Source organism: Schistocerca serialis, chromosome 4 (assembly GCF_023864345.2).
Source record: "Schistocerca serialis cubense isolate TAMUIC-IGC-003099 chromosome 4, iqSchSeri2.2, whole genome shotgun sequence".
NCBI classification, from domain to species: Eukaryota; Metazoa; Arthropoda; class Insecta; order Orthoptera; family Acrididae; genus Schistocerca; species Schistocerca serialis.
In genome coordinates, this window is record NC_064641.1 from 626,317,444 (window position 1) to 626,345,007 (window position 27,564).

Genomic DNA, 27,564 nt, shown 5'->3' on the forward strand with positions numbered 1-27,564 from the left:
GCAGCATCCTCTTTTATTAAGTTTGGGAACCTGCCCTTATGACGAGACGGTCCAATGATCCCTTGTGTGCAGATGCACACACTGCTCGACCCCGTACGGGAATCAGCGATCGCTGCGAATGTTGAGGATAATGGGCAGAGACACTACGTCAGTAGTGTGTGGATAAGTTGAAAATTTGCGTCGTTAGGGGACCATGCCCGGATGGCTCAAGCGTAGGGGACACTTTACGTCATCACGAAGGTGAAATGGGTAGCGGAAGGGGAGGCGGTTCATGTTAATTGATGTTGCTTGCCGGTCATGGAAACCGAAGCCAGAGGCTCTGTCTTTCGAAAAGACGTCTGTTCTGCTCGAGATCTGGATCACAAGAGAGAGAAGCCACTGTGTTCTGCACTGTAGAATCCTCCAGAGTCCACACACGTGACCTCTATGCCACGCACGCTATTGGCTAAAATTGATGGCGTGAATTCGCTAGCAGTTTCAGCAGAGGGCTCAAGGCGTCTCTTGTCACCAACTTTAACCGGACAGAACTGCCTCGGTTCTGAAAGGCAAATAACTTGTGATACGTAGGCACAGCGGAAGTTGCTCTGGGAGAAAACTTGTAAAGATTTGACTGGGGACTTTGAAATAAAATTTTTTACACCAATCCCCTAAAATACCCTTGACTGGCTGCCACCTTGTATAGCATTTCTGCACCGAAGTTTGCTCCAGGCACCCCTTCGCAGTCTTCACTGACCACTAACACATTTACGCAGTGTCCACCTTATGTGCAAATGCGGGAGACTCCACACTGGAGAGGCGTGTTCAGCAGCAGACACACAGACATTCGCAGCAGTCGAACATCGATAGCTAATGATCTGCACGTCTGGGCTATGGCTCAAATGGCTCTGAGCACTATGGGACTTCTGAGGTCATCAGTCCCCTAGAACTTAGAACTACTTAAACCTATCCTAAGGACATCACACACATCCATACCCGAGACAGGATTCGAACCTGCGACCGTAGCGGTCGCGCGGTTCCAGACTGTAGCGCCTAGAACCACTCGGGCACTCCGGCCGGCCGTCTGGGCTAATCGTGGCACAGACTTCAGTTCTGTCTGTCGGAGTGGGGTCCTAGATATCCGGGCAGTGCAAAATGCTGTCGTATTTCACCTCCCCATGCTACTTGAAACTCTCCTCCGGTTATCTCTTGCTGACATTGAGGCGTAGACCCGAGTTCCGATGGGGTCAAGTCTCAGACGGTTGGCCTCATAATACAGGCAGAGTACGTCCCGAGTCTGCATCAATTTCTTTTTTACCTTTGCGAAGCACAAGCTTTGACACTCCTGCGTCAACGTCTGTGAATCGTCTGGAGTGATCCGGCTCTTGCTGGTCATTTGTGTGCCAGAAAAAAAGCAGTTGTACTTTCATTCCAGCACACGGAATCCTCTTATATTTTGTGTTACTTGACCCTCCTTACTTGCCAGCAAGGAAGATGTTACCAAGTATGGAAAAAAATGAAACACAGTAACATTACAGGGCTGGATATGATAGTATCATATAACTTCTCCGTGAAGCTAAGGGTGTTTCTTCTCTTCTAACTGGTGACGACTCTTTTGTATTGAGAACTAAAACTAATCGAGCTGTAGACCGGTTTAACCGTTTAATCCTTGCCTTTCTTCGGTTTGCACACTGGTTCACTGTGTTAGTTATTGAGTTCTGACTTCAGTGTGGAAGTAGAGCTACATGCACAATACATGGTCCATACTTAAGTATCAGAAGCAAATCTTAGCAGTAATTTCAGTTTATACTTCCAGATAATTTGCTCTCCATATAATTACTTTTATTTTGAACGCATCCATTTTCTTCATTGGAATCTTCATTATAAATTTTCAGCAAGTCATATCTTCTTAATGCTTTGAAAGTACTGTAAATAATTACCTTTCTGTGGCATTCGAAGAAATGTACTTACATTGGTATTCGCTTTGGTTTTGTCATATGTATAGAGCTTCATGGTTGCGAGCAAATTTTTCAATGTTTCCGTCTACATGGTTCAGCCCATGCTTTACCTCTAACGATAACATTTCTAATGAATATTATATGTTATCTTTAAAACGATCGTTTTCACATGTACCAACACAGTAAGAAGCAAAAAGAATTTTTGGCCGCAGGAAGTATGCTGACTTTGTTTATTACTGGTAGTGACTTATCTAGTATATACACTAAAGAGCCAAAGAAACTGGTACACCTGCCTAACAACGCGTAGGGCCCCCGCGAGCACGCAGAAGTGCCGCAACACGACGTGGCATGGACTCGACTAATGTCTGAAGTAGTGCTGGAGGGAACTGGCACCACGAATCCTACAGGGCTGTCCATAAGTCCGTGAGAGTACTAGGGGTTGAGATCTGTTCTGAACAACACGTTGCAAGGCATCGCAGATATGCTCAATAATGTTCATTTCTGGGGAGTTTGGTGCCCATCGGAAGTGTTTAAACTTAGAAGAGTGTTCCTGGAACCATTCTGTAGCAATTCTGGACGCGTGAGTGTCGCATTGTCCTGCTGGAATTGCTCAAGTCCGTCGGAATGCACAATTGACATAAATGGATGCAGGTGATCAAACAGGATTCTTACGTTCGTGTCACTTGTCAGAGTCGTACCCAGACGTATCAGGGGTCCCATATCACTCCAACTGCACACGCCCCACACCATTACAGAGCCTCCACCAGCTTGAACAGTCCCCTGCTGACATGCAGGGTCCATGGATTCACAAAGTTGTCTCCATACACGTACACGTCCCTCCGTTCGATACAATTTGAAACGAGACTCGTTCGACCAGGCAACGTGTTTCCAGTCATCAATAGTCCAATGTCGGTGTTAAAGGGCACAGGTGGGGCGTAAAGCTTTGTGTCGTGCAGTCATCAAGGGCACACGAGTGGGCCTTCGGATCCGAAAGCCCACATCGATGATATTTCATTGAATGTTTCGCACGGCTGATACTTGCTGATGGCCCAGCGTTGAAATCTCCGGTAATTAGCGGAATGGTTAGACTTGTGTCACGTTGAACGATTCTCTTCAGTCGTCGATGGTCGCGTACTTACAGGATATTTTCACGGCCGCAGCGATGTAGGAGATTTGATGTTTTACCGGATTCGTGATATTCCGGTACACTTATGAAATGGTCGTACTGGAAAATGTCCACTTCATCGCTACCTGGGAGATGCTGTGTCCCATCGCTCATGCGCCGCTTATAACACCACGTTCAAACTCACTTAAATCTTGACAATCTGCCATTTGTAGCAGCGGTAACCGATGTAACTACTGCGCCAGGTACTTGTTGTCTTGTATAGGCGTTGCCGAGCGCAGCCTGTTTACATATCTCTGTATTTGAATTCGCATGGCTATACCAGTTTCTCTGGCTCTTCAGTGTATAGCTACATTTCGATGAATAACAGTCCTGCAAAATGAAAGCGAAATGAGTGATTTGGTGTGGGTTCTTTTACGGTATAGTAATAAGGAAGTAAATTCCTCATTTCCAGCTTACAGAAGCAAATTGCAATTTTCCTCTTTTAGATAGTACAAAAGTACTGCATCGGCACAGCGCGGGGTAGTCCGGGGTCTCAGGCGCCTTGTCATGGTTCGCGTGGCTCCCCTCCCGTCAGAGGTTCGAGTCCTCCCTCGGGCATGGATGTATGTGTGTTGTCCTTAGCGTAAGTTAGTTTAAGTTAGATTTAGTAGTGTGTAAGTCTAGGGTCCATAGAACGTTACCACAAATTTCATCGGCACAGCGAGGAGAGTGGTAGGAGGCGGGGGCACGAAATCTGTACGCCAATAAGAGTCCAAATAACAGTTTCCTCGCAGACGAGCAGAGAGTAGTTGTTGCGGGTCGTGTTTTCCGGTGCTCGTGCCGGCAGTAGAAAGCGCGCCGCCCACGGCTCCCACCTCCGGCCTTGTTGCGGGCGAGTTTCCCCTGTTACGCGTGACTGGCGGCGCCCGCAGCGCCCTCAGATAAGAAGACGGTCGCTTTCGCAGTTGCACGCGGAGCGACACAAAGTGGGCTGCAAGTGCAACATCGGTAAAGGCTTCTTTGGATGAAATTACTAACTGAGTTGGAAATTAAATTTTTACCGTATTCTACAATCCGTATTCTACAATCCAGCTTCTCCTAGCTTAAAATACGTAACCTACTACGTCATCATCTAAATGTCTTTCTACGTACACTTCTAGTCATTTGAAACGACCAGAAACCTGTGACATCAAATTCAACTGCGACGACTGAAGTAGAGTTTTTGAGAGTAACTCCTCATGGAGTCCTCCCGCGCTGGACAACGATTCCAAAATAGCTGTTTCACTTGAGGGAAGGTGGACTCCATAGCCAAAATCGCTTGTAAACAACCTTTATTGTCGATTACTGGTTACGGAAAGCATGGTTACCTTCTTCTAGTGGTGCCGTGGCTACCATGAAGTACGCAGAAGTGTGCGGTATGGGGCAAGAGCATTTGGCGAATTTTTCTATATATTATGATTTTAACATTGACTTGCAGATGCATCGTTCATCTCATCCTTCAGATGCCTGGCAGTGGCTTAGAAATAGTACTTGTACAGCTGGTACACGTGAGGCAATACTGACCTTACGACTTATCTTAGAAGAAAGATTAAGGAAAGGCAAACCTACGTTTTTAGCATTTGTAGACTTAGAGAAAGCTTTTGACAATATTGATTGGAATACTCTCTTTCAAATTCTGAAGGTGGCAGGGGTAAAATACAGGGAACGAAAGGCTATTTTCAATTTGTACAGAAACCAGATGGCAGTTATAAGAGTCGAGGGACATGAAAGGGAAGCAGTGGTTGGGAAGGGAGTAAGACAGGGTTGTAGCCTCTCCCCGATGTTATTCAATCTGTATATTGAGGAAGCAGTAAAGGAAACAAAAGAAAAATTCGAAGTAGGTATTAAAATCCATGGAGAAGAAATAAAAACTTTGAGGTTCGCCGATGACATTGTAATTCTGTCAGAGACGGCAAAGGACTTGGAAGAGCAGTTGAATGGAATGGACAGTGTCTTGAAAGGAGGATATAAGATGGACATCAACAAAAGCAAAACGAGGATAATGGAATGTAGTCGAATTAAGTCGGGTGATGCTGAGGGAATTAGATTAGGAAATGAGACACGTAAAGTAGTAAAGGAGTTTTGCTATCTGGGGAGCAAAATAACTGATGATGGTCGAAGTAGAGAGGATATAAAATGTAGACTGGCAATGGCAAGGAAAGCGTTTCTGAAGAAGAGAAATTTGTTAACATCTAGTATAGATTTAAGTGTCAGGAAGTCATTTCTGAAAGTATTTGTATGGAGTGTAGCCATATATGGAAGTGAAACATGGACGATAAATAGTTTGGACAAGAAGAGAATAGAAGGTTTCGAAATGTGGTGCTACAGAAGAATGCTGAAGATTAGATGGGTAGATCACATAACTAATGAGGAAGTATTGAATAGGATTGGGGAGAAGAGAAGTTCGTGGCACAACTTGACCAGAAGAAGGGATCGGTTGGTAGGAATCAAGGGATCACCAATTTAGTATTTGAGGGCAGCGTGGAGGGTAAAAATCGTAGAGGGAGACCAAGAGATGAATACACTAAGCAGATTCAGAAGGATGTAGGTTGCAGTAGGTACTGGGAGATGAAGAGGCTTGTACAGGATAGAGTAGCATGGAGAGCTGCATCAAACCAGTCTCAGGACTGAAGACCACAACAACAACAACAACAGCTGGTCTAGGAGGCACCTAATATACTTTTATCGAGATCTGAAGATGGTAACCCTGAATGAGATTTTCACTCTGCAGCGGAGTGTGCGCTGATATGAAACTTCCTGGCAGATTAAAACTATGTGACGGACCGAGACTCGAACTCGGGATCTTTGCCTTTCACGGGCAAGCGCTCTACCAACTGAGCTACCCAAGCACGACCCACGCCCCGTCCTCACAGCTTTACTTCTGCCAGTACCTCGTCTCTTACTTTCCAAACTTTACAGAAGCTTCTGTAAAGTTTGCTTCTGTCAAGTTTGGAAAGTAAGAGACGAGGTACTGGCAGAAGTAAAGCTGTGAGGAAGGGGCGTGAGTCGTGCTTGGGTAGCTCAGTTGGTAGAGCACCTGCCCGCGAAAGGCAAAGATCCCGAGTTCGAGTCTCAGTGCGGCACACAGTTTTAATCTGCCAGGAAGTTTCATGGTAACCCTGCTTACCGAAACTGGTAATCGCCATTGAAAGCTGTTTCCAAGCGGTCTTGGCTAAGAAGTTCACATTTTCTCAAGTAACTATTACAGATCGCCCTTTATTATACAAGATGAGTGAATCAATAGCTGTATCTGTTTCAGACTACTTCGATCCGTTTCCGCATTCTTTTTAACACTTTCACAACAAGCCAAATGTGATGCCAACCGTCTCGTAAAGTACACAGAACGTTAACTTAAACAATAATGACAATGAATGTATGCCGCATTCTATCACGTCGCTACTTCAGAAATCCGACGGGCTGCCATCACCACAGTCTCCGGGTAGCTGGTCAGCACATGGCGTCGTCTGCCGTTGCTAAAATGGATACCTGCCTTACGACATTTTGTTGTAATCGTGACCGAGACATCAGGTTCCTCTCCTACTTTCAGGTGTAATTGGCCTTAGCCTCTCGCTCAGTCACCGTGTTTGTGATCAAGCTAGTTACAGAAGTTACGGACAGCTGGAGATATTACAAAACTACGTAAATTGCTTTAGTCTGCACTACTTTACACTGCAACCTGTATCTTTAGCAGCATTTCTACAATGACCACTTTGGAATGTCATGTTACCAGGCGTCTTGTAATAGCCAGTTTTCAGTTTCAAGTGGATCCTTGCACACGGAAGAGTACCATTTATGCAATGACCTAGTTTTAGTGGAAATCACCATCTTCACGATAATCAGTTACACCTGATTGAACCAAATATTTGACTCGCAAATATCACGGTAAACACTGCTACAACTCTCCTTTTTGAAGCGATCTTCATACTGGTTTCGGGGCGATCCTGCCTTCCACCAGAGTTTTCCTGTGAAATGACTACTATTACGTAGTAACAGACGCTGGTAGGTTCATGAAAAGTCTACCGGTTCAACTCTCAGCCTTAAGTAAATTTGCATATCACCAGCTCTAATTGACCGTCATGCGCATTTGTACCCTTACAGTACGTATATGTTAATTATCTCTCGACCAATCGCACAGAATACATGAAACTGATATGGAAGTTAGTACAGTCATTAATATTACTGAAGTCTCTGGATTAATTTGCAGCCGCTAATGCTTCATATTCTTTACTTATGTACAGTGCTGGCCATTACAATATCAGCAAGAAAGCGAAATGCGTGAAGCATAAAATTGACATGAAGTATAGTACATGCTCGGATATACAACTGATAAGCATTTCAGTGCAACCACACCAAATAGGTACGTGTTACGTCATTGTGGATATAACGTATTATTACACATCGAGTTTACCATTCTTAAACGCATTTAAACGTTTTTGTTGTGGGGAGAACATGTTATACTTGATGTAAGAAGATGAAACGTCGTCAGTACGTGTTGGATCTCGACAGTGGCAGGATCATGGCCCGTTAAGAATGCGGTTTATCATTCGTAGATGTCGATGCTGGTGTTGTTTGGAATCCCACGTGTACCAAGCGAATGTGAAATCGACGGGTTCAGGAGAGCCATACTCAAAGCCATAGAGGAAATCAAATGTCACACACGACTAGCACGCGAGAGGAGAGACATATTGTTCTCTCAGTCGTGGAGGATCGTGCAGCCACGTCGAGTGTCTTGAGTTCAGTGGGCTTCTTTGCAGCAAGACACGTATCCACAGAAACAGCACCACGACGTTTGGAGCACCACAGACTGTCAGCACATTGGACATTGACGCTACTGCAGAGAGAGGCGCATGGACGGTTGTAATCAACATCGGACACAACAATGGAACAAAGTCATGTTTTGAGATGAGGCCCTGTTCTGCATACGGGATCACGACAGACACATCCACTTATGGGGAATGAACGTTGCTACACTGCATTGGTCATCGGCATGCGGGTCCAGCATCTGGTTCAAAAATGGTTCAAATGGCTCTGAGCACTATGGGACTTAACATCTGAGGTCATCAGTCCCCTAGAACTTAGAACTACTTAAACCTAACTAACTTAAGGACATCACACACATCCATGCCCGAGGCAGGATTCGAACCTGCGACCGTAGGAGTCGCGCGGTTCTTGACTGAAGCGCCTAGAACCGCTCGGCACCACGGCTGGCTTCAGCAACTGGAATTATATAGGACGGAGCCATTAAATTTCTAACGTGTTAAGGAAGGTGTCCGTGCCCCATCTTCGAAGTCTCCATGAGATTATCTTTTAACAAGATAATGCAGGACCGCATGTTCCCATGGTATTCTGACTAGCTTGATACATAGCGTGTTTGACTGTTCCCCCCACCAACAAGTTCTCCACATCTCTCGACAACTGGAAACATCTGGTCAAGGCCTGAAGGGATATTGGAATACGACTACTCGCCTGAGACTACGATTGATGAATTGTGGTATAGAGTCGCAGCTGTCTGGATGCCTAACCGATTTAGAGCTATTGTTGCTGGCAGCTGTCCGTACGAAATTTCGCACCATGTACACCCCCAATTCAAGTGCAAATTTGATAATGTATTCTTCGTCTAAATGACATGCATACAGCATGGTCTTGCGGTAGCGATCTCGCTTCCCGGGTTCGATTCCCGGCGGGGTCAGGGATTTTCTCTGCCTCGAGATGACTGGGTATTGAACTGTTGTCTTCATCATCATCATTTATCGTCATTACGGTCGGAGGAAGTCAATGGTAAACCACCTCCGCTAGGACCTTACCTAGTCGGCGGTGCGGGACTCCCGCAGCGTTCCCTACGCTCCTCGGAGTATGGGGCATCATCATCATCACAAGCTATCTTGTTTGTTGTTGTTCCTGGTGTTGTAGTTTAAAATGGCCAACTGCGTAAAGTTTTGCTCTCGGGAGTGTGGTATCAGACGTGGAGGTAATTTTTTTGGTTAATTCCATTCAGTGCTATGCCAGTGATGACGCTGACGAGTGTTGTACTTGCAGGAGGACCAGCCGGGCTACCAGGCGCTGGTGTCTGACCCGCTGCAGTCGGAGGAGTCGATGGCGCACAAGAAGCTGGCGGCGGTGGACCAGCGCTTGGACGCCGAGCCTCAGCAGCAGGAGTCGGAGGCGCAGGAGCAGCAGCAGCAGCAGCAACAGGACCAGGACCAGGACCAGGAGCAGGACGAGCCCTCGGCGGAGCAGCCGTCCGACGAAGACGGCGCCGACCGCGACCAGCAGCTGCACTTCAAGCTGCCGCTCACGCTAGACTTCGACGACCTGGCCGGCGTGAGTACTCCACCGTCAATGTAAATCAAACCGCAGTACGAAGAGTAGTCGTAAGGTTTTAGTCATTACCTCGGAAAAAAGTTACGTAACTAATTTTATTGTTTGTTTCCAAATAGATATCTTGAGTCAAGGTACACAATGGAAACCACGCGCCACTGTAGCGTAACTTGCGCCACTGTAGCGTAACTTGCCGCCAGCTGGAGTGGTGCAGCCCGTTGATAGAGTGGGGTATCTCGCGGTTATTCGTTTTCTACAGCAGCGGAAATCTTGCAGACGTGTCAGGCGAATCGAGATCGGTTTCTTTGGTCTGACAAGATTGCAACATTTCCGCTGCTGTCGAAAACGAATTACTGCACGATACTCCACTTTATCAACTGGCTGCACCGTTTCATCTTGGACCCGCTGGCGACTCGTTACGGTACTGTGATGCGGGGTTTTCATTGTGTGCCATAACTCCTGATATGTACCGGGTGGTTATAATTAAACTTTCCTTATTTAACACGTTATAGCACGGAAACTGATTACCGCACGAGTACCAAACTTGGCAGCATTAATTTCAAGGACGTGGGGAAGACAAATAATGCAGAATCAGTTCTATTGAAACACTTTTAATATACTGATACGGTACATCAGTGGCGAGCCAGTGGCTATGTTGGACCTTCCATCGAGCTACAGACCCCCTTGAAGATGTCCTCCGCAGACGTAATGGACATGTCATTTCCGGCCGTGAAAGTCTACATTTTAGTGTTCCATATAAGGTTAACGAATTTTGGGGAAAGTAAACACTCTCAGGAATATCCGCGAACTGCATCGCCACTGATTCATCAGGCGTATTGCGGAGGGCCAGTATAACTTTGTGAAACTCTGCAGTTATTTCTTGTGACGTAGTGGGATAGATGGGGTGGGGAATCATCTGCTGGCCCTTCAGTTTGCAAACCTGTGAAGGGGAGAGTTGCACGACTCACAGTCCGGTGATCTACCTTCGGTCGCACTTGTACACTCCACCCCCGCCCCCCTCAACCCTGTCCCAGCCTCAGAAGAAGTGTTATCCCTTCATACGGCTCTACTGCACTTAGACGTTGTGTACACATCTAATGTTTGTTCTTAACCTACTTCATTTAACAGTAAACATTAATTTATACCGTTAACATGCTGTTTTTAATAATTTGCGGTTTTCCATCCTCAGAGAAGAAAAGAACAGGACCTTTTCTGTAGAAAGTTTAATGTAATATAATTTTTTGTTGCGAAACATTTTCGCTAGAAGCTGTTGTTTCCAAGTTATTCAAGAAATACGAGGGCTGTCCAGAAAGTAAGTTCCGATCGGTCGCGAAATGGAAACCACAGTGAAATCCAGAAACGTTTTATTTGCAACAGTTAGGTACACCTTCCACCTACTTCTCTACATAGCCGCTGCTCCAACTTCGAGGGCTGCCGTAGTGTTGTATCAACTTGCTAATATCCTCATCATAGAAAGCAGCCGCCTGTGCTTTCGTCCAGTTATCTGCACTAGTCTGCAGCTCGTTGTCTGTGGAAATATTTAGCCTTCATAGCTAGCGGTTCTTGTGAGAAGTGATGAGACTCAGGGGGAGCCAATTACGGACTGTATTGTGGGTGATCAAACACTTCTCATCGGAAACGTTTCAGGAGCGTCATCATTGCCCCTGCAGCGTGCGGCCGAGAATTGGCGTGAAGAAGGAACTGCTCGACAGTTGTGTTATGTGGGCTGCATGACACAGGCGAAACCTCTAACCACGCCCTCTTACTTGACGGGAGACACTATTCCCTGCGCATCTTTACGTACTCACTGTTCACTCAAAACTGAAAGAGCGACGCGACACCATCGACGGACATACTAGAGACACTGCCCAACACATCTGTGCAAAGCTTTCCCGGATTTTCCCAGTGGTTTCCATTTAGCGACCGATCAGAACTTACTATCTGGGCAACCCTCGTACATAAAGGTGGTCTCTAAATGCCCACCCGCACACTAACGCCCCGCCGATAGTAATTTATAATATGTTGATTATGACAGTCTCTGCTAACACTGTAGAAAAATTTGGACTACACGGATTCTTCTCCTGATTTTTCTCAGTTGACTGTTCTATGGAATATGTTCTAAATATGTAGGCTTGACGTTGTGGTGACAGAGCTGGGAGTAACTGAGAGGGTGCTGGTTGCAGTCGCTGGTGGAGCGCAACCTGCGGGCGCGCATGGACTGCGTGGTGGAGAAGCGGCGGCTGGACCAGACGGTGGCGCAGCCGGCGCGCGAGCTGCGGCTGCCCTTCGGCCTCAACGTGAGCACCGCACCGCGCCTCGAGCACTCCACCGGGGAGCGGCTCGCCATCTCCTGCGAGACCGGCCGCGACCAGAGGTACTGCTGGCTGCTCGCCGCCGCCTGCTTTCCTCGCCCGTCTTCACTACCACCAACGGGAGAAAACACGTTCCAGTGAACTTGATTTAGCAAACGAGCCCTATGACAGATAATATGAGTACGCGGTTACGGGCCGCCACTGATTTCGGTGTCAAATAATGTACCAGTATTTGAGATACAGGGTGATTTCTTCTACCGTGTAAAAGCTTTAGGAATTGATCGATGAGAGGACATGGAACAAAAAAGATCTAATGAACTCCGGAAATGGATGGTTTCCGTGCTAGAGACCATTTATTCAGTCATACTTTGTTACAGAGACTGCTCTCTAATACGTGCTGTACCGTGCAGGCACAGTTACAGTATGCATGGTTTCCTCCCTCAGGGTGGTACTGTTCCTTAGACGTCATGCCATAGTAATTGGTAATGTTGTGTCCGCTTCACTTCTCTTGCTGACTCACCTTGTAGTGGTTCCGTATTCGAATCGAGACGTGGTGTTTGCTTACGGAATGGCAAGCGGCTACGGGTGGCGGGCAGCAAGGTTGTATCAGGAGATCTGTTCCCGCCGACAGCCACCACAGCATTCAATGTTCGACTGGGTCTTTTCAGGAAGCGAAATCATGAGGGACGTACCCGAAATGTTCGGACACCTGACCTGGAGGAAAATGTGATTAACACTGTGGAAGGCGAGCGCCGTGTCAGTACCAGGCAGTTGGCCCGCCAGTACAGGGTAAGCTGGAAGACCGTGTGGAACATTCTTCAAGGCAATTGTTACCACCCTTACTTACTAGCAACAGACTTTCCACGTCGGGAGCAGTTTTTTCGCTGGTTTCTTCACCAGACAACCACGATTCCGGCTTTTGTGCCATTCGTCCTATTCACAGATGAGGCTACCTTTACAAGGAGTGGTATCTTCAGCTCTAATAACAGTTATCTGTGCGATAATTTGCACAACTGGTGACAGCGAATCATCAGCATCGGTGCAGCCGGGATGTGTGGGCCGGGATAACTGGCGACCGTATTGTGGAATCAGAGTTCCTTCCACGTCGCCTAACAGGTCGGAACTATCGGCGTTTCTTGCGGGTGACGTTGCCTCCCCTGCTGGAAGAAGTGCCATTGATGTTCGAAAGGTTATGTGGCTGCTACATGATGGTGCTCCAGCCCACTTTGCCGTTAACGTCCGGACGTATCTCAATTGTGTCTTCCGTCGTCGATGGATCGGACGAGAGGGCCAACTTACATGGCCGGCTTGTTTACTGGATCTCATCCAGTGAGATTTCTGGTTACGGGGCCATCTCAAAAGGATCGTGTATGTAGAGCCCATTCCTAGTGTAGAGACACTGGAGCAATGTATTAATGTTGCCTTTGGCACTGCTCGGATGCAGCCTGGCCGATGTGAACGTGTGAGACAAAACATTTTGCGGCGCGTACACGCATGCGTTGAGGCACAATAAAACTGTTTACAACATATTCTGTAACTGTGGCTGTACGGTACAGCGCGCATTAGACCGCAGTCTTTGTAACAATGTTTGACATAATAAATGGTATCTAGCATACTAACCGTGTATTTCCGGACATAAATTCATTAGACCTTTTTTTGTTCGTATCCTCTCATCGATAAATCCCTAGAGTTTGTACACGGTGGATAAAATCACCCTAAATAAACTTTGCGATTAAGTCCCCTTGCGTTTGGGCTCGGTTTCGACCCATAGCTCGTAGTTGTGGATCATAGTACAAGCATGACAGAGCACCGGCACATTTCGCTGCTAACATACGATGACATCTTCGTGTCAATATAGCCCAACATGGATACGTTCAGTGGGGTCTGTACCTTGACCTCCTACATCACCCGACCTCAATCTTCTGGATATTTCTGTCTGGGGCCATATCAGAAATGAAGTGTAAAGAGCTTCCGTTAATACAGTATAACAAATGGATCAGAAGACTGCACAGTATTGTCCAGATTTACAAGATGATTCGAGGGCGTTTGAAATATTTCGAAACTATCCCCAGAGACGACTGCAAAGTACGATCCAAATGCCAAAGCTGTATGTGGAACTCCTCCTTTAACAGTTACGAGTGCACAGTAAATTGTGAAATGTAATGTCCTGCAGTAATACCGTGTTGAATTACATCAAGAGAGAAATATGAACTCAGTTTCTTGTGGACTTTATTGGAAAGCTTATATTTCAAATAAATTTGTACTTACTAGAACAATATTTCATAATGAAGTCAGCGGCAGCTCTTATTTAGCGGATCCATGCTTACTGGAACGTTTTGGCTTCCGTTACCGTAAAGAAAAAGATGTATCAAGAAAATGTTGTTTCGCTATCAGGGGTATATTAACCATCACGACTGCCCTTTTTGACACTTTGTTACGAAGATATGAACAGCAGTACATCTTTCTCAAATAGCATTATATTTTATATTTCGTAATCCTCTTCCTCTCTTCAAGACCTGTTCAAGAATGATCCTTACTGTCATTCAAGTAAACATAACGTTATTACTGTAAAAACGTAACACAATCAGTGCAGCTACCTGGGGTAACCTAATTCGTGTACTTGCGGGAGTCGACAGTAAACAAATGTAAAGGCAAGGAAAATGCGCGCCGGCCGTTCAGTAAACTATCTCCAGCTGTATATTTGTGGGAGTACGATGTTCACCAACGAATAGAAGGTAGAAATGCTACTCGCCAATAGACAGTTTAAGCTCGCAAATCAGTAATTGCAACAATATTTTCTTATTTTCAACATGTGTATGCATTACGCTTAGCTCCAACCACAATTAAAGGCATAAGAATGATGTAGCTTTTAATCAAAGACTGTCTTTATTGTACACGACATGTCGTTTAAAAGTACTGCAGTAGTGTACTATATGTATTTGTTATTTGCGGTGGTCAGTATAAACGGGACACAATATATAGTGTTTCAGCTGTCACTACCTGTGGGTCTTATGCAACACGTAACGCCTTCAAAAACAGCGCACGAGTTTTTCATATTATCTCCCTCACTACGTGAAAACTATTATTCCCACAAGGAAAATGAACAGGACGTTTTTGTAGGAAATTTAATGTAATTAAATTTTGTACTGGGATACATTTTCAATGGAAGCTATGGTTCTACAGTTATTCAAGAACAAAGCGTTTGAAGGTCTTTTTTGTACGTTTTTCTACAAAAATTCGAAAAATACAGCATCTAGCAAAAAAAGTATCTCAGTAAAAAATTTAGCTATATTAAATTTCCTACAAGAAGCTCCTGTTCATTTCTTCTGTAGGACTAATAGTTTGCATGCAGCATGCGAGAGAATATGAAAATTTTGCATATGGCATTTGAAGGCGTTGCGGTTTGCATGAAACCCATAGATACAAGCAGCTGTATCCCCCTATATACAGGGTGTAATGGGTATGACTGCAGTTACTTCTATTGGTGACTGAGGACGGTGTGCTGAACATTTCATCAGTATTTATGTAATTTTGAGACTAATAGTTATAGCTATTACAAGCTGTATGTTTTTAGGTTGGGTAGTACCCCTTTGTACATGAGGCAAGAGCCAGCTTATTTTCCCCAGAGCAGCAGATCAGGTGTTAAAGTGTGGATGCGTGGACGCGAAACGGTTAGTCTGTACTGACAGGCATAGTCCACTTAGTGGTGCAGTTACGACCCTGCAGAAAACATCATGTCGTAAAGTTCGTAACGTGTTTGTAGGAAGACAGCTAGATGCAGAGGAAAATAATCAGCACACTGACTTGTGTACGTATTAAGATACCACATATAAAAATATCAGTACTTATGCTCGTTACATTCTGTATACACACACTTACGAAAAAAAAAACACATCCCCAAAAAATAATTAATGCAGAGTAATGAAATTTTGGGAATACAATGCCTAGGTAAGATGTTTAAGTACGTAATATTGCAAGGGAACAGCTCAATGTAAGCACAGGATAATCCACTGCAGATGTGATATGCTGGTACATTAATAACCAATGTAACAGCAAGAATACTGAATGAAAGCCTGCAAACGTGTGTGCATTGTGTTGTACAACTGCCGGATGCCAGTTTGTGGGATGGAGTTCCATGCCTGTTGCACTTGGTTGATCAATAGAGGGATGGTTAATGCTGGTTATCGATGACACTGGAGACTTCGTGAGACAGATCCGGTGCTTGAGATGGCCAAAGCAACATGTCGACCCTCTGTAGAGCATGATGGGCTACAACAGCGGTATGTGGGCGAGCATTGTGGTGTTGGATAACCCCCCCCCCCCCCATGGGATGCTGTTCATGAATGGCAGTACGTCGAATCAGCAGACTGACTTACAAATTTGTAGTCATAGTGCGTGGGATAACCACGTGCTGTTATACGAAATCTCACCCCAGACCATAACTCCAGATGTAGGTCCTGCGTGCCTAGCACACAGAAGGTTGGTTGCAGGCCCTCATCTGGGCTCCTCCTCCTAAACAAGTCACAGCCATCACTGGTACTCATTGTTTGTAATGGTCTGCCTTGACTTGCTTGCTCCATTGTACCGTTCAGAGGAGTCACGTGTGTTCGTGAAAAAAAAGAGTACAAGGGAGCGTATGTGGTCTTACGTTGTATATTAGGCTATCGTCATTTTGTGTGCTATAGTCCCATTTGCCCCACACAGTCAGCGTAACACAACAGACCTCCGCCCTATCCTTGAAAGACCTCTCACTTAACACCACTGAAGCTGCCATTGGTGGTGCTTCGGGGTCAGTGAATTACGCGCTACAGGGCCACTGGCTCGGAACTGTCCTTGAAATAAACGATTTGTAACAGTTCGTTGTGTCACTGTGCTGCCAGCTGCTGCACAGATTGCTTCTGCAGATGCAGTACGGTACGCTAGAGCCTTTACATCACAAACAGCGTGGTCTTCTGACTCAGTAGTGCCACGTGGGCATCCAGAGCCCAGTCTTCTTGCAACAGTACCTTCTCGTCACCTCCGAATCCAGAAATCATGTACAATGGCTATTATACTGTCAAGTCTTTCTAAAACATCGCAGAAGGAGCATCTAGCTTCTCGTAGCCCTATTACACTACCTCGTTCAAACTCAGTGATGTGCTGATAATGGCAGCTTCTTTGTCATGTTCAAGAAATTCTTGACTAACATTAACTCGCAACCTCCAGTGTCAAAGGCAGCTAACACTCGCGACCGTTACAGTGTGTATTTACAGCAACTTGGATTTCCATCCTCGTAGAAGGACTACTAGCACTATTCATATGCGACTAGTGCGAAATCTGAACAGACATCATCTTTGAGATGTAGAAGCACACATACTAACTTTCATTTATGTTGCACAACCCCTTCTTGATGTTTGGACGTTTTTCCCATCAGTGTATATACCATTAAATCTGCTACACCAAGAAGAAATGCAGATGATAAAAGGGTATTCAATTGGAGAAATATATTATACTATAACTGACATGTGATTACATTTTCACGCAATTTGGGTGCATAGATCCTGAGAAATCAGTTCCCAGAACAACCACCTCTGGGCATAATAATGTTTTTGATACGCCTGGGCATTGAGTCAAACAGAGCTTGGATGGCGTGTACAGGTACAGCTGCCCATGCAGCTTCAACACGATACCACAGTTCATCAAGAGTTGTGAATGGCGTATTGTGACGAGCCAGTTGCTCGGCCACCATTGACCAGACGTTTTTAATTGGTGAGAGATCTGGAGAAAGTGCTGGCCAGGGTAGCAGTCGAGCATTTTCTGTATCTAGAAAGGCGCGTACAGGACCTGCAACATGCGGTCGTGCATTATCCTGCTAAAATGTAGGGTTTCGCAGGGATCAAATGACGGGTAGAGCCACGGGTCTTAAGCCATCTGAAATGTAACGTCGACTGTTCAAAGTGCCGTCAATGCGAACAAGAGGTGACCGAGACGTGTAACCAATGGCACCCCATGCCATCACGCCAGGTGATACGCTAGTATGGCGATGACGAATACACGCTTACAATGTGCGTTCACCGCGGTGTCGCCAAACACGGATGAGACCATCATGATGCTGTAAACAGAACCTGGATTCATCCGAAAAAATGTCGTTTTGCCATTCATGCGCCCAGGTTTCGTCGTTGAGTACACCATCGCAGGCGCTCCTGTCTGTGATGCAGCGTCAAGGGTAACCGCAGCCATGGTCTCCGAGCTGATAGTTCATGCTGCTGCAAACGTCGTAGAACTGTTCGTGCAGATGGTTTTTGTCTTGCAAACGTCCCCATCTGTTGACTCAGGGATGGAGACGTGGCTGCACTATCCGTTACAGCCATGCGGATAAGATGCCTGTCATCTAAACTGCTAGTGATATAAGGCCGTTGGGATCCAGCACGACGTTCCGTATTACCCTCCTGAACCCACCGATTCCATATTCTGTTAACAGTCATTGGATCTCGACCAACGCGAGCAGAAATGTCGCGATACGATAAACCGCAATCGCGATAGGCTACAACCCGACCCTCATCAAAGGCGGAAACGTGATGGTACGCATTTCTGCTCCTTACACGAGGCATCGCAACAACGTTTCACCAGGCAACGCCGGTCAACTGCTGTTTGTGTATGAGAAATCGGTTGGAAACTTTCGTCATGTGAGCACGTCGTAGGTGTCGCCACCGGTGCTACCGTTGTGTGAATGCACTGAAAAACTAATCATTTGCATATCACAGCATCTTCGTCCTGTCGGTTAAATTTCCGTCTGTAGCGCGTCATCTTCGTGGTGTAGCAATTTTAGTAGCCAGTAGTGTAAATGTGTGTATGTGTGTGTGTGTGTGTCTGTAGATAAGAAGTCCTATATCAAGAATTGTGATTTGTAAGTGTGGGAGTGTGTAACGGAACGGAGCCCGTGACGTTGACTGGGTGTGTCCCCTGCTTGCAGACACATGCCGGCCATGGAGGTGATGGGCCCCGTGGTGGTGCCGCTGCCGGGCCCCGTACAGCTGCCCCTGCAGTTCCACGGCGCGCACATGCAGCCGCAGCCACAACACCGCCCCAGGCCGCAACCGCAGCCGCAGCCGGAGGAGCAGGCGGTGCCGCTCCACATCCTGGAGGCGCTGCGCGTCCCCATACAGGTGGCCGAGCTGCAGCAGGTACCTCACCACTCCCTCTTCTCCATCTGCCGCATGCTCACTGCTCAATCTGCTTGGGCGCAAATACAGAGTACCACCTGGTTCCAAGCATTCATTCATAATAGTTTGGAAGACTCGATTAGTGTCAGACAATATGCTCTTTCGAAATCACTATATTCTGTGAAGACTGTATTTGAACAACCTTCATCCCAAACAATATTATGATACTTTACTTAACAGAATTTTAAAATTCCATGTCATGAGAATATACATTTGTTGACTTTTTAGGATTCTGTACCTCAATCGGTAAAAAAGGAACCCTTACATGATCGCTTTATAATCTGTTTCTCTGCCTGTCTGTCAGACTTTTCCCTTTTTCTCAGGAGTGGGTAGATGCATCAAATTGAAATCTATGTCACATACTAATAACTATAGTCCTTTGGTGGTGGTACATATTTTGGTATCCAGAAACTCACTCATTGAAACCTATAGGGTACTTGGCTACTTCTCCTAGACGTAGAATCACTAACTTTGGCAAGAAGAAGGGCTTCACAGTACAGGAAAAGGGGAAAAAATAAGAAAATTGTTAATTTATGCGATTGCAGTCTTTCTGGGCGTATTCCACTGATGAATTCTTCTCGGATTATCAGCCGAGTGGTGGCGTCGTCTTGTCGCAACGTTTCAATGAGTTTCTGACTTCGCCAGAAGATGATGGGTACGAAAGCCGTAACAAAAACCACCTCAGCGAGGAATGTAAAGAGCACGTTTTTAACACTCATACTTTTCGTTTCCTCAACAGGGTCCTGCGGAGATGCAGCGCATCCCGATCCAGATAACGGAGGTGCACGAGATCCCGGAGGTGCAGCTGCGCCAGGGCCCGGGCCGCATCCCGCCGCAGGTGGTGGCCGAGATGCGCGCCGCCGTGCAGATGGCCGCTGCGGAAGCCGCCGCAGCTGCCGCCCGCAGGCCCCCGCAGCCGCAGCCGCCGCAGAGGCCCGTGCCAGCGTCTGAGGCGCAGCTGCGCGCCCACCTGGAGGCGCAGGCACAGGCGCAGGCGCAAGCCCAAGCACAGGCGCAGGCGCAGCAGGCCCGCCGCATGCCGCCGCAGCTGCAGCTGGCCGAGGCCCACCAGATCCCCATGCACATGTTCGAGGCACAACAGATCCCCGTCCAGGTCGCCGAGGGACAGGTCTTTGAGGCCCACCACGTGCCGATGCAGGTACGTTCCGTATTCACCACCCACTGAAGTGTATGATCCTGGCTTTGCATTTGAAAGTCAGAGTTCCTTGGCCATTTTACCAACAATTCACATCTACAGTTTGTTCAAGAAGTCTCCACATGACCAGCTCAAAAATATACAGTGGGAAAGCTTTGAGTGGTGATAGTATGGTATGCTGGGGTATCACATGAGAAAAGTTTGTGACAATTGATACCAGAAGCAGCGGGACATTCATCCACAGCAGGAACATCGTTGCACGCGTACCAATCACGCTATCCTTGAGAACCACTCCCCCTGGAGCGGCAGCGCCATCAGGAAGAGAGACGCCAGCTTACGTAACTGTGCACGAGCAAACTTTGTCGATTAAAAGTTGTAAATCATTGCAAGCCTTGCTACGGAGATCCTGTAGAACGTTCGTTGCATCTTCAAGTCTTCAATTCAGATAGAAATAATGGCCGACAGATAGACACTGATTAGTCTTCAGTAGAAACAGAACAGTGAATAGAATTATCGTCTCTGGACAGAGACTGCCTCCCTCTAGATTTGAATACTGTTAGTTTGAAACTGCTCTTGGAATAGTCCCTCAAGACAGAAGATTAATTTTCTTCCGATTGTAGTTCAGAGGATATTATTTGTTCGTGTCCATGGAACTATAGTCAATGCAGGATAGATAGGCTAAAACTGCAACCTACCAGTCTTTTTCAGCCAGCCGGGGTGGCCGAGCAGTTCTAGGCGCTACAGTCTGGAACCGTGCGACCGCTACGGTCGCAGGTTCGAATCCTGTCTCGGGCATGGAAGTGTGTGATGTCCCTAGGTTAGTTAGGTTTGAGTAGTTCTAAGTTGTAGGGGACTGATGACCTCAGAAGTTAAGTCCCATAGTGCTCAGAGCCATTTGAACCATTTAGTCTTTTTCAGCGGCAGCGAGATTTCCGGCAAGTGGACTCCCTCTGTTCACAACAGATAGTATTTATGATTCTGTACAAAAAACTTCAAATGATTGTATGCTCTTTTCTTAACCATACCTGACATACAGCTGTTTGAAAATCACAGTCACCATGAAGCCATTTCTGGCCACCGATGTCACCCAATCTTTCTCCATTAAATTACTCTTTGTGGGGCTGGATAAAGAGTGAAGTCTACAAGTGCAGAGTGGTCAACAAGGAGGAACTTCTCACTCATGTTTTACTTATTTGTGCTCAAGTGAAAGACCATTCAAATGAGATGAGATTAGCAAGAGAGCAGCTGCCTTCAAGTCCGTCCCCAGTAGCTGAGTGGTGAGCATGGCAGAATGTCAGTCCTACACCTGGCGAACGGACTACCAATGGGAGGCCCTACTCACATGACATTTACATTTTAACTGCCTTCAAGAACTACAGACTGCATTGCAGTTGATGGTGGACTATCTGAACATCTTTTCTGAGGAAATGTAGACAATTTTTAAAAAAATTTCATCACAATGTTTCATTTACTGTTATCTGCATGTGTCCTGCTCCCCATTGTTTTCAACAGCTTCCTCAGAAACTTTTAAGAACAAGACATACGTTCTTATGACGTTTTTTGTTCAGAATCACTAATACTGTCACTCCTCAAAGCATGTACCTTTCCTGGACACTTTCAGTGGGGTATCTGAATGCCTGTGGAGGAATAGCAGACTCTCCTAGCTCTACTCATAATGGCAGTAGTGTTCCCCTGGCGTTAGTTAAACTCACACCACTCTGTCTGATTGCTGTGTGATACAGCGTGATTCATCACTCCAAACCACTTGTTTTCAGTCAACCACACTCCTATGGCATCGCTCTGTACATCACCGTAAGTGTCGCTTAGACTAACTACAGAAATGTGTGGCTCAAGAGCAACTGCTTGTCCATTTTACCCAATTATTTGTAACTCCCTACACACACTTTGGGCGCTTTGGGACTCACATGTGGTTTCTTCCACTGATTTAATTCAATTTTTTACGACCACCCTCCACAGTGTTTGGTCTGAGCAAATCAGTACATGAAGTCTGCCTGCTCTTATTTTAGCTGTGGTTGTTCCTTCATTTCCACTTCAGAATCACAGTCCATTTGGGCAGCTTTTGAAGGGTTGATGGATCTGTTACTCAAGTGAATCCAGGGATAGTCCATATTGGAAATCACTGAGCTCTTCTGGCCTACCAGTTCTGCTATTACTGCTTCTCTATTCACAACAAATGGTCATTTTCGCATTACATTGGGTGTCCAGATACTTCCTGTGAGGTAGTGTATGTACACAGTACATATGTATATGCAAAATTGTGTCTTGCACCTCCAGTCCAACCTGTCATCATACAGAGCATCTCAGATGTTAAGCTTTGAAAGGCTTCCACAATACTTTCGCACAATCATTCGTTATTCTTGTACGAACATTGAGCCATGGGAGACTTCATTAATCCCCATGCTGAGTTTTCTGGCTTGCTAAAGTCCCAGCTAAATGGTGCCAATTTCAATGGTAACTGAGATATTGCTGAATTATGCTTAATCCAGTGGCATTCAAACTGTTTGCCAAGAACATAACACACATGAACACCAAAGTGAGATGGGGTTCCGTCCTGTTGTAACTATATGTGACTGATGATTCCCTTGTCATCCAGTAGAGGTGTTAACCACATTTCCAAAGTGTTAAAATAAGTTTCAATTCATTTATCCCTCACAACAATATGCTGAGAACATGTATCGTGTTTACATCTTGACCCCTATCATAACATGAGACAGGTTCATTTTCAACTCTTGCACGTAATATGGATTATCCTTAGACCAGAAACCCACAGTCATCATGTGTAAATTGCAACATATCACAAATTTATCAGAAAATACCACTCTTAAGCTAAATGTGTTGTATGGAAATCATGAGGCTATGGGTTCACCTTTCCATGTCATAATCATATAATTCATTTATCAACATCCCTCTTCATCATTTCATCTTCAAATCTTTTTCAATGTGCTCCTCAATTTCTCACCACATTACTTGAGATTCAAGCATTCTTTCATCTGCATAAAAGCAGGTACACCAATAAAATGACTATTTCATTTCAAAATAACTATTTTGTTCCCTAATTGTACAAAGTCAAAAGGGTAGAACGACTTCAGAGAAACACATAATGTACCACAATCACTTTTTCCCTCACTAGTTCTTTCAAAGAATGTATTTGGAAAGAGCAGGTGTGTGTACTCATCTGTACAATCTCAAATTTCTCTAATTTTCCTGTTGTGGGTGGTAAACTCATTACACAGAAAAATTAGTTATACTGTTAAAAGAATACACTGACAGCTTTAGAGAGCAGCAGATGATTTAGAGTTGTTACCAAGTGGCCACATGACTCTTTGCCACTGACATGATTCATGGCAGTTCAGTGGCTGTAAGCCAGTTTGTTGTATGGAATCAGTGTAGTAATCTGGATCAACATGGAAATGTGACAGAATGGGAGAGGGCAGCTATTGTGTATGGACATGCTCATGACTGTGCTATGAATGAAGATGCCCAACTTCTTGGCACATCAACGCATACTCTATAATGTGTCTGCAAGGAATGGCATGCCACGTGGAGTGGTTGTAAATAGATTCTGACTGGCAGGGAACACAGTCAATGACAGTAGATTTCAAACAAGACAAGAACTGATCTGGCACTGTACACAGCTTCTTCTCAACCAGGTTCCAAGTGAACATGTGACGAAACTGCGTGCTTTGCAATTTTGGGGTTGCATAATTCACAAAAGACTGTTCCCCACGGTGGGACACACATATGCTGGGTGATACACACAGTAACTGGACTGTAGCCAACCTGAGTAATGTAGCCTGGTCCACAAAGTTAAGATTATTCCTCTTTGCAAATGACACAATCTTTATATTTCCCAATCAGGTATTCAGACCACTTTTGTGGAGGGTGTAGTTCTCATTGAAGGTATCTCTGTGATATTCTGAGAATATTCATACTATGAGCTGGGCCCACTTACTCAGGTTACAATGAGCATGAACGTGGATGTTCATTTAAACATTCTCAGTGATCAGGTGTTGCCCTATTTTCTACATCTCCATTATGAGTATGGCATGGGTACTCTCTTCTTCAAAGATGACAACAGTCATGCTCACAGGGCTGCATGAATATTGTCCTGGTTTGATGAACACTGAGGCACCCTGTTACTCCCCATTTGACCTGCTAAATCAACCAATGTTCATCTAACAGGAAAGTCTGTGAATATTTGGAACACTGGGTGAAACTTACATCCATGCAGTTTGGTGGGGCCACAGGATCTAATCATTAATTAGTGGCATCAGCTGGATATGGCATACTGACAAAATCTGTAGACCTCCACACTGGCATTATCAAGACTAGAGGTGGTGTTTCAATGTCTTATCAAACGTGCTTACAGTTACATGACTGCCATGGTGGCCCTGGGAATATAGTGATGTTTAGTTTTCGAAAAGGCAGGTAGAGTTAGGGACTCGGGGTTGAGAACTAATCATTGTGTGTATTGTGACCTAGGATTTACTACATTTACAACAAAACTAGTCACCTTCCATAATGACTCACACCATCTTGGTACTGGAATCAGACTGCTATAGACACCCTTTTGAGCAAATATACTACAGGCATCTTTAGACTGAGGGATGGATTGTCTTGCGTGTCTGTGCGTCCCATATGGTTGTTAAATGTATAACTCCATAGTCTGACCTTCATTTTTTTTCTCATTTGCTTCAGATGGTTTTATGCAATGTGGGAAACTGTTCCTCAGTTTGAATTAATGTGCTGTAAGCTAGTCTATAAAGAATGAGTAACTGACATTGTCACATTTGCGGGAGTTGAACATTGGTTATTGTGCAGAATTGTGCCTGCAATGTAATATAGTACATTTGATGCAATGGGATGCACATGCACAAACAGTGGGGGCAACAGTAACAACACTTTGTTAGGGAATGCACATACCACATCTGAGTATCCTTCTGGTTTTATATGCTAATAAACATTCCCTGATCAGCCTATGGATATTTTGACAATTTATCCGTACTTGTAGTAATGGTTTTGTGGTGGTTAACAATGTCTAATTTCTCAATTTCCAATTACTGTGGAAGTATGGTCTGAAATTGCTTGTGGTGGACCAAAACTAGTTATCAAGTTACTATAGGATTGTATTATTATCAAGACTATTAAAATTTGTAATTATGTGCTATACGACATGACAGGATGTTTAGTTTTGCTGCATGAAACATGTACATTGATCTCAGGACTTTATAAACTGATTCTGAAACATAAACTGTTGAGTGTATGAAGTGAACTTGTACTTTATTGACATGTGGGTTCTTTGTGTTGTTGCAGATGGCTGAGGAGGCAGAAGCACGCTCTGCACAGGAGGCTGGTGGCATGCCACTAGAGGCAATGCAGATGCCCTACCAGAGGCTTGTTCCGCCACCTCCACAGCCACAGCCACACCAGGGGCCTGCCCGTCCACATTGTAAGTAATTATACCATCTGCTGACTCTGTGTATGTCCTGACTCTTACACAAAACACTGTCAGTATGTAGAGATAGCACAAAACAATGTAGCCTGTACCTACACAGATGGCATTGTAGGGCAGGGGATAATGGTAATGGTGATATTACACTGTGCGTGGCCTCTGCGTGGTAGGGGAGGTGCAATTCAACAGCTTCTAAGCTATAGCAAGTGGGTCTGAAAATGATCATATGTCAGTACAACTAATAATTCGACAAATCAGTACGCTCTGGCTAGAGTAGTGAATCAGTGCACAAACAGCTGAGGTGGTTGCTCCTAATGGGCAAAACACACAGCCCATCAGATGGCAGCAAACAGCATTCTTTGGTTGGGATGGACTCACTCAGTGCTGAGAACATGAATGCATTTCTGTGCAAGTGCATAGCTAAATTTTGTGAGCTCTTAAAGTTTTGGCAAAATATTACAATTCCAGTTTTAATCATTGTGGATATTTGGCCAGTTTCAAATACAATATCACTTTAATCAATTTCATTTCTCTAATATTTTTCCCTTATATTTCAAAATGAAATTATTTCCCCTACCATTGAGAGACTAAATGAAAAATAGGATCGTTTTTTATATTTATTGTGCACACACACACATATCCATCCACACATATACAGCCACAAGCAGCTCTTTGTCTTTAAATATGTCTGCTTGTGGCTGTATATGTGTGGATGGATATGTGTGTGTGTGCGAGTGTATACCTGTCCTTTTTTCCCCCTAAGGTAAGTCTTTCCGCTCCCGGTATTGGAATGACTCCTTACCCTCTCCCTTAAAATCAGCATCCTTTCATCTTTCCCTCTCCTTCCCTCTTTCCTGATGAAGCAACCGGGGGTTGCGAAAGCTCGAAATTTTGTGTGTGTGTTTGTGTGTTTTTTATTGTGCCTATCTACCAGCGCTTTCCCGTTTGGTAAGTCATGGAATCTCTGTTTTTAATATATTTTTACCATGTGGAATGTTTCTTTCTATTTTATATATAAGTATTCAGTTCTTCGTGAAATTTCCTTTCAATTTCCTTGTTTCTTCTTCAGTACATACTCTAACTGACAAAGAGTAAAGCACTCAAAAGGAGGGGAGGAAACACTGTAGTGATCACAAAATCAATATACAAAGAAAGAGGCAGCATAACATTGCAAACCCTCTGGCCTGGATACATGCACTGATTCAGTTGGGAAGGGTGTAAGGAAGCAAGTGTATCCTCTCCTGAGGCAAATCACCCTTGATATTCTAGATACTGGCACTGGGACAAAGTAGATATCTGAAATGGTCCTCACAAATATTCTATTGGGGACAGATCTGGGGATCTTGATGGCCACAGGGCTACCTCAGGATCATGTAGACAGTTCTTAAACACACATTCCATTTGTCAATGAGCATTGTCCTGTTGAAAAATGACTTCGTGATACTTTCGTATGTGTGGTAACATGTGAGGACACATGACATCTGTGACACTGTTGTGCTATCAAGTTCCCTCAATCAATACCGAACCTGACCTGATGTCATACCTGATGGCTCCCCACACTGTGATGGTGGGAGTAACACTGTTGAGCCTCTCCTAAGCATTGGATGATTGGGATGTTTCTCCAGGTGCCTACCTTACTTACCAATGATAGTCATCCAGCATAGTTTAGGACTGCGATCCATCACTGAACACAGTGCAACACCATTCATGAGCAGTCCATGCTCCTCAATCATGTCACCACTCCAAACAAAGCCTTTTTTTTGTGATGTTAATGGCAGCCTATGCATGGGTCAGTAATTTGTTCGATATTCTGGTTGCTATCAGCATCCAACAAATGGTGATGGATGACTCAGTAAGTTGCTGGGAGTCCATTACTTGTTCTCAGGTGACAGATGCAGATGTGAATGGGTTGTACACAATAAAGTGATCGTCCCTTGTGGGGATCAGACATGGTTGACCAGAATCTTGATGATGAGTATGCATACTCTCACATTTCCATGCAGTCGAACATCGGGCCTCTTCACA

At 45.1% G+C, this 27,564-nt stretch overlaps 1 protein-coding gene across 1 annotated transcript in view; it reads left to right on the forward strand.

Moving 5' to 3' along the window:
• LOC126475445 (uncharacterized) overlaps window positions 1–27,564 on the forward strand; it is a 119,440-nt gene that overhangs the window by 90,463 nt on the left and 1,413 nt on the right. The window contains exons 3-7 of the mRNA XM_050103307.1: window positions 9,115–9,399; window positions 11,580–11,770; window positions 18,661–18,871; window positions 19,650–20,069; window positions 25,401–25,536. Coding sequence (XP_049959264.1) covers window positions 9,115–9,399; window positions 11,580–11,770; window positions 18,661–18,871; window positions 19,650–20,069; window positions 25,401–25,536 — 1,243 coding nt within the window. The remainder of the gene's footprint in view (window positions 1–9,114; window positions 9,400–11,579; window positions 11,771–18,660; window positions 18,872–19,649; window positions 20,070–25,400; window positions 25,537–27,564) is intronic.